Source organism: Taeniopygia guttata, chromosome 10, assembly GCF_048771995.1.
Source record: "Taeniopygia guttata chromosome 10, bTaeGut7.mat, whole genome shotgun sequence".
NCBI lineage: Eukaryota > Metazoa > Chordata > Aves > Passeriformes > Estrildidae > Taeniopygia > Taeniopygia guttata.
In genome coordinates this window covers 8,203,540-8,215,827 of record NC_133035.1, presented here as the reverse complement: position 1 = coordinate 8,215,827, position 12,288 = coordinate 8,203,540, and the positions used below count along the sequence as shown (strand labels likewise).

Here is a 12,288-nt window from a genome sequence, read left to right as displayed (position 1 = left end):
ATGCAGAGCATAGTGTACAAGCTAAAACAAGGATCAAAATCCTGGAAGATAGACATTTGTTCCAAACGAATTCAATCAGACTTCAAAAATACAGAAAGTGGATGGAGGTGGCTGCATGACTTCTGCCACCCACCTCCATCTGCATATTCAGTATATGGAAAACATGAGGACACTAAGAAGGTGAAGTCCATTTGAAAAATTTCAAAAACACTTTATTGAACCATCTTTTCAACTTTTGCCATAAATCCAGTGGCTGTAGAGCTGTGGAGTTTTCTCCTCTTTCTTCTTCTTAGCTCTGATAAATGCAGGTTTCACAGATTCCTATAGAACTGGCATTTATAGCAGTTACTTCCTCTGACTACTACACAGTTATGGTTGTCTTTTCTAGCTTGACACACAAAAGCTTCTTAACAATTTTGTGACAGTCAAAGAAGGATCTAAAGAACAGGAAGTCAGCAAATTTGTGGTTTTTTCTCATTAGAGTGAAGAGAGGGGAGAAGCCTACTTTGTGGTTTGGTCTTTGTTTTCTTTTTCCTAAGGGTGCTCAGATCCTGAAAATTGAAACTCTGGGTATTACTACATCAAGAAAAATCAAACCAATTATGCTTTAAAATGCAAGTCCTGTATTATTATGTCACCAGTGCACTGAGGCACAAGAATGTTATTTACTGTTAGAACACTATTAAGTGCTTTTATTTCCACTCCTTCTATTACAGAACATGAAAAGCAGCGATTATGCAAAAGCACAGATTATATGAATTTGCACTTCAAAGTGAAATGGTTTTATAATGAATATGTGCGAGAACTTTCTGCTTTCAAGGATGCAGTGCCTGAATACTCTCTGTAAGTGTTTTGGGGAGGCTTCCATGAGTCTGGGCTTCATGGAAGGTTTATTTTGGTCAAATATTTATGCTTATATTTGTGCAAGATCTCAAGGTGTGTAGCACCAACAACTACTTTTTGCACTTCCTTCTCTTTAATTCTTCATTCTATCAAGTGAAATAGTCCGGGTATTAAATGTGCAGTTAGCTGTTTCATAGGTTTCTACAGTTGTTTTAACTCCGGATCTTCGGAGATTGACAAAATGCTTTGGTCAGAAAATATCTGAGGAAGGTATGAGATGGGGGAAGAGCAGCACTATTAGTTGTAGGTCCCTGCCTTTTTTTATAATCAAATTTGGGTAAAGCTGTAATGCTAACAGGATATACTACTGAAATCATTCTTACTGGATCAGGTTAATACTCAGCTGCTGGTTTTGTTTTCACTTGTCTTCCTGCAATAAATGTATTCAGTCCTGTCCTTGTAAACAAGCTCTTCTTAATCCTCTGCAAGTCTGCTGGTTTGCTGAGACGGTTTGAGATCTGTTATTACTTCAATTATTTTTTAATAAATGAAGAAAAAATAAAATGCAGCTGATTTTTATTAAAGTTACATAAAAGTTATTTCATAAACAAATAAAATTAAATATTGATAGAAGGTGCACACCTGCCATGTTTCACTGGTAGAGAATTTGCTAATGTTTATTTTACATCAACACGATACACCAGGGAGAGTGTTGTGAAACTGAAGCCTGAAAAGCCTTTTGGTAGCTGCAGAATTTTGCTGACAAAAATTTTTCCAGGATTGTTGGATTCTTTAGCAATTACAACATATCTGAAAACACAAGGTGCCAAGCTGCTCTGTTATATCATTTTTCCACTTGGGATCTTTCTAAAGTCTACCTACTTTACAAAATTTGTTTTAATTTTCAGGTGGTTTGAACCATTTGTCATACAGTGGCTGGATGAAAATGAGGATGTGTCAATGGAATTTCTTCATGGAGCACTAGAAAGAGACAAAAAAGATGGGGTGAGCCTTTACTTTTTAGAGAAGAGAATAAATAAAGTATCAAGACATACATTATTACAAAACCAGAAGTACATTTGGTCCAACAGTATCCTTCTTAGACTTCAGAGATAACAGCTTTTGGAAGATACCTTATAGAGAAATTTCTGTTCTAATTCCCTCTGCCTAAATCCCCACAGAATTCAATCCATGGTATCATTTCATTAACCTATGATGTGATTATGACATCATAAAAGAAAAATCTGGTTTTACTTTTAAAAGATTCAAAAGTATCAGAAAAGTGAAAAAACACATTTCTTAGTAATACCAGGGAGACTTTTTTCCCCTTTTATTAGTTTCTATAAGTCTAGGAGGAAGTTCAGGTATAAAAATCAATGGACACAGTTTTGATCTCTGAACAAATATTAACATTTGAATGTTTCTCTCTAGTTTCAGCAAACATCAGATCATGCCCTCTTCTCTTGTTCTGTGGTTGATGTCTTCACACAGCTCAATCAAAGCTTTGAGATTATTAGGAAATTGGAGTGTCCTAATCCAGAAGCACTATCTCATTTAATGAGAAGATTTGCAAAGGTAAATTAAAGTGAATTCATCTCAACTAAGCTTCAGAGAGAATGACACTGTGTTGCCATGTACTTAAAAGCTAAGTGATTTCACTACTTTTTGGAATCAGTGTTTTCTATCTGATTGGGATCCTAAGAAAGACATGCTGTTTGTGGTTTAAGGCTGGGTTTTGTCTACTTTGTCAAAAGAGTTTGCCGGTTTGAGACGCTCTGTCCTCTCTGAGATTTCACATTTATGCATTTTATACATAAATGTATGCATCAGTCCTTATCTTGCTAGGAACCAATTGCAGTTCCATTAATGGAGCCATTCAGTGAAGTGCAATTAGCTAATTAGGCAGTGCAAGTGAAGGAAAATCAAGGTGTGGCAATAAAGTATTTTTGTTTGAAGTCTTGAGATGGTAATTATTCACCTGCTGCTTGATAAACTCAACCCTGCCAGCTTTCTATCTGGATAATTACATTTCCTTACAAGCTCTGAATTTCCCTTACAGTCCTGCTGACTTTAGAAAAGTTCACATTTACTTTTAATTCTATTCTTTCATTGCAACAATTCTCCATTTGCAGGGTTCTTATTTACATGATTATTGTAAGGTAACTCATATTGCCAAGCTTTGAACAGTGCTCCTTTTGAATTATATTTCCATTATATTTCTAATCTAAGTATTGTCACCCTGGAGGATTTTTTGAGCTTGCTACTGTTCCATTAATTATGTAGTATATTGCAAGGAGTAGAGTTTTCAATGCTTCTCAAAAGCAGTACTGCTAAAATTAAACTATCTCTGCTATTGGAGATTGCTTTACAATTAAAACTAACCACCATCTGCTGTGCAGGGATTTGAAAATGTGCTCACAGGATTGTTTATATTATATCTAAAAAATATAATACACTATGTGTGCAAGCACCTGTAAAACCTATCCTTTATACAAACCTTTTATTTTATTATTTTTGGTTTACATTATGAAATCACCATTTAAGAGTCTTCTCCTCTTCTAGACTATCAACAAAGTACTTGTTCAGTATGCTGCAATTATTTCAAGTTACTTCAGCTCCTATTGTGATAAAGAAAATGTGGTAAGTAAGAAGCTGTGGCTTTTTTCTGCCTCAGAAATTACCTGTAAGTGACTTACTGTTACTTATTGAAAATGTAATCACTTCTCTATATGAAAAAAAAACATGAATGGAGGGAGGTCAGTGTGTTTTCATAACTGCTTGCAGCAACGTGTAAATGCTGTAGTAAGTGAAATTAGTTAAGCATTCTAGTTAATAACTTCAGTATTAAAGTCATAAAATAATTACAAGATGGCTACAAACGTGCCATGGTTAACAGCCTAATACTTTGGTGAACATGGTGAATGTATCTTCATCTTGTTTCTCAAAGAGAAGAAAAGGCCTTTGTTTAGGGTGTTCACTTGGCATTGCCTTGGCTCTCTGTGTCACTTTGTGCATTGGAGAGTTTCTAAGCTCCCTGTGCAGGGAGCGTTTGCAGAGGTTTCTGCTGCTCTCTGGGCTTTACCCCTGCAGAGGGGAGGAGAAAATTGTGCTGGTTTGTTGCCTCACTGCAACAAAAGTGAGGAGTCCCTAATGAAGAACCAGACTGCCATGGACTCAGAAATAAATGAGATATGGACACTAAGGATGTTGTTGAGCAAATGGAAACATTTTCAATACTTTAACAAGACCAACGAAAAGCATTCTTGGGAACTGGCTTTTCAATATCATTGATATTCAATCAGAGCTAGTTCTCCCATGGCAGGCAGCTTATAGCACCTTGTCTGTTGTATTTAGTAGGGTTTTGTTCAGCTGGAGCAATCTGCAGTCAGATCAATAACTGCAGCCCCATCCTCAGACTGTTGACCTTCAATGGTACAGCCCTCAGCCCATCACAGATCTCCTTGTCCTTGTGTCACATCCTGGGCATGACATCTGCCAGTGCTCTGTGTACTTAGGTCATGGTCTACAGGTCACTAAGGTACAGGCAATAATAGAATTTAGAATGTATTGCAACTAAATATCAAATATCGGGAGTTCCTATGAATTTAATGTTAATATAAATAAAGCTCACTGTTTTCTTGAAGAAATAAGTTCTGATGAAGCATTGAATCATCAAGTCTAACTGTTAGTGTAGTCTTTTGGCCTATCCAATAGGAGATTTTAATTGTTGGATGAATAATTTCTGAAGTCATTCTCATATACCTATCTTTATTAAGGCTTTAGATGAAATTAATCTCATTATGAATTAAAGAGTGGCTTGGGTTGGAAGGGACCTTAAAGATCATCTCCTTCCACTCCTCTGCTGTGAGCAGAGGCACCTTCCACTAGACCATGTATAAAGTATTGTTTCAAATGCCTTTGGGGGACATAACTTTTTTTTAACAGAATCTTCTTTACATGCTTCTATCTTAATAAAAGTCCATTTGATCTGGTAATTTCAGCTGCAATAAATGTTCATCTGCATTAAAGTTGATAGAAGATATTAAAATGAATATTTTTATTATTCAGATTAGAATTTGGCATTCTTTTTCAAGTCAACACTTTTATTAATCTTACTAAACTCTACAAAATGTGCATACAAACTGTTCAAATAGAAGCATATCAAAGATGCATTACATAAAGGTATTTATCTAATGTAAAAACAGCCTCTTATCTTCCACCTCCTGTCAACATTTACAAACAAATGTGGGTTCTGGTATTGTACTTGCCACCCACTTTGTTGCATCTGTCTGATTCCCATAAACTACTGCACAGACTATTCTGAAGGGCAGAAGATAATGAAATACAATGAGAATGTTTTTAAGTAATGTTCTTTATCTGACATTAGCAAAGCTTTCATTGAGCCAAGGTGGGTTTAGGCTCTGAAAGAGCCACCTGAGCCAGCCTCAAAGGAAACTTTGAAATGGCTTTCGTGTGAAGTGTTTCTCTCAGACCTTCAGTGTATTGCCAAAGGCATTTGCATTTGTTTGGAACAAAAGGAACAAGATGTCATATTCAGCTACTTATACCCCCATCACAAATCATAATTCTCATAATTATTGATCTGTGATATTGCAGATAATTTCCAAAATAATTAATTTGTTAGAAGTCAGGAGATAGTACAGGAAAGGAGGATACAATCTTAGTTATTATAAATTAATAGAAGGTAGATAGACAATTAGAAGTGGGGTTTGTGGATTTTTCAAGAGATGAGCAGAGAGGTGACATTTCAGCTATACAAAGCCAGGTGCATTCTGTAGGAGGATGAGCAGCATGCTTCACTGGGAAGGAATAATCTAAGTAGTAAGAAGTTAGACCAAATTTCTTTTTCTTCTTCAGCTGAGAAGGACTCTAACACCAAATTCCTATGACAGTAATGTATTAATAATTAAAGCTAAATCATGTTATTGAGCCCATCATGCTTCAGCTCCACACTGGAACATGCTATTAACTGGACAGGTACAAATGAGTATCAATCACTGTAATCATGCCATCACCACCTTGTTGTCTGGAAAAAAAGTATACCTGTGTTACTGAAATGCACTTCCTCAGTGTCTGAATTAATCCAGTCATACACCAGAACACTGGCCTTGGCCAGCCACAGTTCTTTTAGTAAGTATTTTCTGATTGCTTCATCTGCGCCATAACAAACCAGTGTATTAAGTCATCTATGTACACAAGATTCTAGTAATAGATTTTCTTCCATGATTTTTGTAACTAGCTCCTTATTTTTATTGACATTTTACTTTTAGCCATATACAAATAGAGAAATTGCTGTCTTTTGCACAGTGGCTCTTCTGCATAATGTTCTGCCTTAAAAAAATTAGCTTCAACAGCAACATTTCTAGACTAAAATAATATGATTACAGAGTTCTATTGCCTAATTTATAGCTTTTCAAGTAATGCAAAGATGCATATTTCTAAAATATTATTCTGTTATTAACAGAACTGCCTCTTGATTTATTTAAATACTTAAGCATCAGCCATTATCTGGGTTGCAGTGTTGTCACAGTTTTCTGAAAAGACTGGATCTAGCAAACAGTGTGGCAATCCCTTTCCTGCAGCCAATTGTCACTGCCAAAGCACCATGATAATTGTTGCCTCTGCTCTCTACTGGATGAGGATGCGCTACTTGCATTAATTCACCAGATGTAACTGCATTAGGTATGACTAGAAATTACCTGGGATAGCTCAGGATGTGAAATTCTGGGATCTGGAACCTGTCGAGCTGATGGGGAGATGGAATCCAGTTCCCTGTGAGGCAGCACTGCTCTTACTGGGCAAGAGAAGAGTCAGTTAAAGAGAAGGGGGGCAGCAGTGGACAGAAGTTCCTCTAAAAAACACAGCTGTATGAGTGAAGATGGTCTTAGAAATCTTTTCCAGCCTTAATGTTTCTTTAATTCTGTGAATGTAGGGCTGCTGAAGAATTGATTGAGAACAGTCTCACTCTTGATGCTCTCTCTGTAGGCCTGTATCTTGATGAACAACATTCAGCAATTAAGAGTCCAGCTTGAGAAAATGTTTGAGTCCATGGGAGGGAAGGAGGTGAGTCATATCTGCTTCCTGGTTCATTCAAAGTTCCTTAGAGATCATTAGCACCATGTTTGCAACCTAGTCAAAGCTTTCACTTGCAAAGAAAATCAAAATGCTTTTTAAAAAGTCTACAAGACCTATTTACTGGCCTGACAATACTGGAATGACATAACTATTTCACAGACACATGCTAATGATCTGTAATGTTTTATCAGCAGTGGGTGTTCTGTGTTGCAATCTGTAGTGCCAGCTTTATTTTAATGTTTGTATTGGACTATACTTTGCTTTTTTTGTATTGGTACGTTTTGTCTGTAATGTGTCATTGTCTTTGTCTAATGCCTTTGACTTGCAATCCACTGAGCAGAAGAAAGAAGGAGAGAGATTCTCTTATGAGGTTTGTGATAGTAAGCATCTTTTATTATTCCTGACCATATTTTCTAAGGCTAAAAACAGTCACATTTTCTACTTATTTCCATTGATGCATCTGTGCAATTCCCTATGATCTAAAATGAAAAAGAGCTATGCCTGGGCATTCAGTTGACACTAAACTGAAAAGTTTTACTATGCAGATAGTGCAATACCCTTTCAGAGTTTAAAAAAAAAAACTGTAAAACATTTTAAGTGCACTTTTCAGTATCTGAGGGCCTGCTTGTATTTAAGATACCATTTCACCAAGATCTGTTATGCAACAGTTCAAAACATCCTCAGCTTTACTCCCTGTTTCATTTCAGAAGATTTAAAAGATCCTGAAGTCCTGTCCAACAGTAAAAGTGCTTCAATACCTTACAGACTGTAGTCTTTCACTGTTCTGAATCATGATAAGAAATTAACTATCTTCAAGCCACAGAAAAAATCCTGTCTACTTGTTGAGAAGCAATGTTTAGAACATGAATATCCTATCCATATTATCAGTAGCTGGCTTTAAAAAATAAGTTATGCATACATCATCCTTTTTCTTCTTGAGGCTGTAGCTTGATAGATTCTTAAAATTTTGATCTAGTGTGGCCACACTAAATGAAGAAAACTGGAAAACACAGCATTTCATATTTCCACATCCACAGTAGGACCCTACAGAGATGAGATGAGTCCCTTATGCCATGCAAGGAACTGAAGCCTCCAGAGTCACTCCAGGGTGTGGAGGGTCTGCTGAGCAGGAACAGCTCCTTGAAGCTGCCACAGCAGAAATACCTCCTGCTCCAGATAACGGGAAATAAACTTCTGCAGCCTTGTCACTGCAAATTTCCTACCAAACTTTGAAAAGAGATATTCATCCAGAAGTGGCTGTTTTTGTCATTCTTATTATACCCTTTTCTCTCTCTGAATATTACAAGTAATCTTGCCCCATGCTTTTGTGTTCTGGGCAAAGTACTTCTTTATTAGGTCTTGGATCTGAACTTAATTTTAAATGTCACGATTCATGGAAACAGATAAATGTCTATAAATCGGGATAATGACAAGGGCAGAGGAAAGCTGAGCCGCATTTTATAACTATTTCTATCAAATTATTTTCAACCAGAATATTTGCTTGAATCTCTAAAATGCTCCCTCTTACACAAGAAAATATTAGTTTTTCATTTGCTCCTAATTCCTTATATAATAATATTTTAAAAATTAGGAGTTTTTCATAGCAATTTTCTTTCAGAAGGTCTTACGACTTCTCATGCTTTTTGGTTCCTTTTGATGTTAATGAGGATGAATTATTAAGGTTGTTACAGTATCAAAGCAGAATTTCCTACAAATATGGTGCAACATGCAACCCACGGAGACATTTTGGATCTATTTTTCTATAATCCCTTCATTAGGTGTCTTAAGTGCATCTCTGATTCACAGCCTAAGAGAAAAGCTCTTAAAAATACATTCAGACTTTTAGGGCAATTTCTTGAAGAAAAGTACATTCATGTTCAATTTTTTTTCACCCATATCAAGATGCCACTAAAATGATTGTCCTCCAGTTCAAATAGTTATTCTCCTCACTATTCCAAAGGCACAACTGCTAATGGCCAATTTGGCTTATTGAACTGGTACTTATAAGAAACAAAGCCAGCAATAAAATCTGTAAGCAGTTTCCTTGAAGGGAAAAAACAGTTTAATATTTCACTTGTGGAGGGCATAAAAGTCAGATGATTTTCAGCAAAATAATGAGACCTATTTCAGTTGAAGCAAAACTAATTCTAAGAAAAATTAAATGCTGTTAATCTCCTCAGTTCACACTGTGAGCAGTATGTCTTTCAAACTGTGCAGTCAAAATAACCACAATCAAGCAGCAGTCACTCTGTTCAGAGTAGGCTTATTGCATATTGCAGGCAGGGAGCTCTATAAATAGAGAAAAAACTGATTTCTCAGATCTCCCACCATTAAAATAAAATAGTCTGAACAAGATGAGCTTCTTTATTAACTGTCCTCCTCTGCTGCAGCAAAGCAGGGAGGGTACTTACAAATCATATCAATGAGAACAGTCTGCCATAAGAAAGAGCAGTAAAGTGCATCCAACCCACTGTTTGTTTGGTTTTTTGTAAATCAAGTCCAAAAACATGGAACAGATCATCATCATAGAATTTTGGTTTAGCTCCTGTTTGTTTCATCCAAAATGAATGAATATATTTACACTAAATATTTCTTTGTCTGACAAGCTGGAAACTGATAAAAGAGAAAGAAGAGAAGCCAATGCTTGTGTTGCTTTATACCAGATGACAGAACATGGCAGAAATGAGTTACAGTAATTAGGAACAAAAACAGAGGTGTAAAGCAAAAGGGGGGGTGTTTATGTATGTCAATATTATATTAACTGTAGATAAATCATAGTCCCTCTTTGGTAAATTCAATTCCAGCTTTAAATATAAAGATTAGGAATTCCTGTAGGAGTCTATATGTGGCCTTAAAGACTTTGATGGGGTGTCAGAGGACCAGACTTCAGCAGGATAGTTCTGAAGTGTCTGTTTTTACATCTCCTACAGAGGCCCAAGTGCTTTTCTGTGCACTCAGAGCAGCGGCAGCCAAACATGTCACATCTCACTGTCCCAAGGGTGTGGGTGGAGGAAGGGAGCTTCTATCAGAGACAGAAGGAACCACTAAAGGGATGGAGCTGATAAATACCTGTATCTTTGCCAGATATACAGAAAACATGTAAAACTATTTTCTGAACAGAAGTAACCAGGTGGTCCCATTAGGAAACTCTAAGTAATTAGACCTGTGAAATTGCAGATAAATGGGATTCAGATTAGAGAGGTTCCGCTTAACTCATGCAAAAGTAATTTGCATCTCTGTAGTTTCCTGCAGAAACACCACCAAATTTGCCATTAACAAGATTATGTCCATACTAGCACACATTAAATTACAGCAGGAAATACCTCAATCTAACACACTGAAAGCAGCCAAACTCATCAGATTTTTAACCCTTTTCCAAGGCTTGTCTGTATAAAAGAATTGGTGGTTTTAGATAGGCAGAATTTGGGAACTATGATGTTCAACTATTTCTTATTTTGTCAGCTATTCAGCAAATGTGTTTTCAGTTTGTGTGTAGCATTCAGAAAAAGTCAATTTTCTAATTATCTCTTTGATAATGTATAATCAATAGATCTTATGTAGTGTGCCTAGATTTGTGAGTATATTCTCTTGTGGGTAAAAATTATTTCTACTATTTAAGATCATGGTAAAATAACAGAAATATGAGCCTAGAAAAGCCAAGTATATTAAGAATTTATTAAAAAGAATGATTTGCACATTATTACTGAAATAAGCTTGCTCCTTTAAAAAATCCAATTTTGAAACCTGAGCAACCTACCCCGATATATTTTAAGGCTAGGCCACACATGCTGGGAACTGTAGATGGAATCCAGAATACAATTGTCCAAGGGATAAATGTGTTGTCTTTTCTCTTTTGTTGCTTAAATTTGATATGGTACACTAATGACATTCATAGCTGGGATTTTTTTTTTTTTTTTCTTCCCAAAATAATCAAGTAGAGCCTTTTCCTTTTATTTCCCCGAAATATTTTCAGGGAATTTTGTTAGTTTTCATTCCTCCTTCACCAAACTCTATGAAGCAAATGAAGAGAAAAGGAGAAGTCCCCAATACCATAAATACTTAATTTTCATGTCTTTATCTCCCTCTATGACATCATCTCAGATGCTGATCATCATTGCCTCTCACTTCCATGCTTCCATCTTAGCTCTGCCATATCAGGAAAAAGAAGAGATCATGCTCTGGCACATTTGGATGATGCCTGAGGGCAAATCATTAGCACATAGAAGGCAGGTGATAAAAAAATGAAAAGTGCACATTTTACTTCTGGTGAGACACCCAAATCACCATATTTTCCAGTACCTAGAGAGAAGTAGCATTTAAAACTCTTGCTGACATCTTCTCAGTGATGGCAGGATGGCCGGTGTGGCACACCTGCCCGGGCAGCCCGCATACCTCTTTGTGCCAACTCCTCCCCGTGCCACCCCATCGACGGGCATGAGCATGTGCACACACAGGGCTGGGGGTGCTGCCAGATGCCTCCAGCTGTGCACACACAAACTTGTTCCTGCAATTTGTGAGCACAAAGCCTCTAAAATGTTTAACAGTTGCATGCACCCTTCTATAATGTGTGTTAATATCCACAATCTGGCATTAGCATTTAATCCAATTTTAGCTGGACTAAATTCAATTCCAGGTGAATTTAGCAGATACATTGTGTTTTCTGGTTATCGCCACAACCTCTGATAGAAAGTAACTACATTGACCTCTATAGGCCCAGTATCAAGGCGATTCTCTTAGTTTGTGCATGATCTGCTTGCCTGTTATTTTGTGTTTTCCTTGACATGTATTGTGTTCAGTGTGGATGCTTGTGTGTTCAGTGTTTGTTAATGTTTATATTCTAGAGGTCTTTAATTTGGGGTGTGTATGTATCCCTCCAGAGGAGACAGTATAATTCCCTAGTGATATGCATTTCCTGGAAAAATCTTTGCCTTTGATAGCAAAGTCTTAATTTGTTTACTAATAAAGACATTGCAGTAAAATTAGCTTTTTAATTCCTGCTCTTCATATGAAGGAAAGCAATCACTTTAGGTGTATGAACTGTTAAAGTATATCTGCTAGGGACACTACTAACATATACAGAAGCAACAGAAGTTTTCTCAATGCAAAGTAATTCAAAACTAAATCAGTAAGTAGTCACAGTAAGTACTTACAGTAATAAGTAACATATGAGCTTCTCAGATTAGAAAAGAACTACATAACCCTGGGTATCTTCTAAAGCAATGTGGGAATTCCCCCTTATCACCTATTTCAGGCTTTTGTCAAAACCTGTAGTGAAAATCTTGGATTTTCTATTATTTTAACCCACACATAACCTCTAAGGAGATAAAGGATGGTCTAAGATTAAAACAC

General features: G+C 36.5%; 1 protein-coding gene and 1 long non-coding RNA gene across 9 annotated transcripts in view; one reads left to right on the top strand and one right to left on the bottom strand.

Annotated features, from left to right (window-relative positions):
- UNC13C (unc-13 homolog C) overlaps positions 1-12,288 on the top strand; it is a 165,084-nt gene that overhangs the window by 128,625 nt on the left and 24,171 nt on the right. For 7 of the 8 annotated variants that reach the window (XM_072933703.1, XM_072933702.1, XM_072933704.1 and 4 more), the window contains 5 exons: positions 717-843; positions 1,752-1,848; positions 2,275-2,418; positions 3,406-3,483; positions 6,850-6,927. In XM_072933703.1, the coding sequence (XP_072789804.1) occupies positions 717-843; positions 1,752-1,848; positions 2,275-2,418; positions 3,406-3,483; positions 6,850-6,927 (524 nt within the window). Of the gene's footprint in view, positions 1-716; positions 844-1,751; positions 1,849-2,274; positions 2,419-3,405; positions 3,484-6,849; positions 6,928-7,279; positions 9,576-12,288 lie in introns of those variants that run through there. The other variant, XM_072933701.1, reaches the window with a different exon arrangement.
- The window catches only part of LOC115496563 (uncharacterized), a 53,103-nt gene continuing 41,005 nt past the window's right edge, over positions 191-12,288 (bottom strand). Inside the window, exon 8 of the long non-coding RNA XR_012057503.1 lies at positions 191-1,824. This is a non-coding gene — a long non-coding RNA (uncharacterized lncRNA). The remainder of the gene's footprint in view (positions 1,825-12,288) is intronic.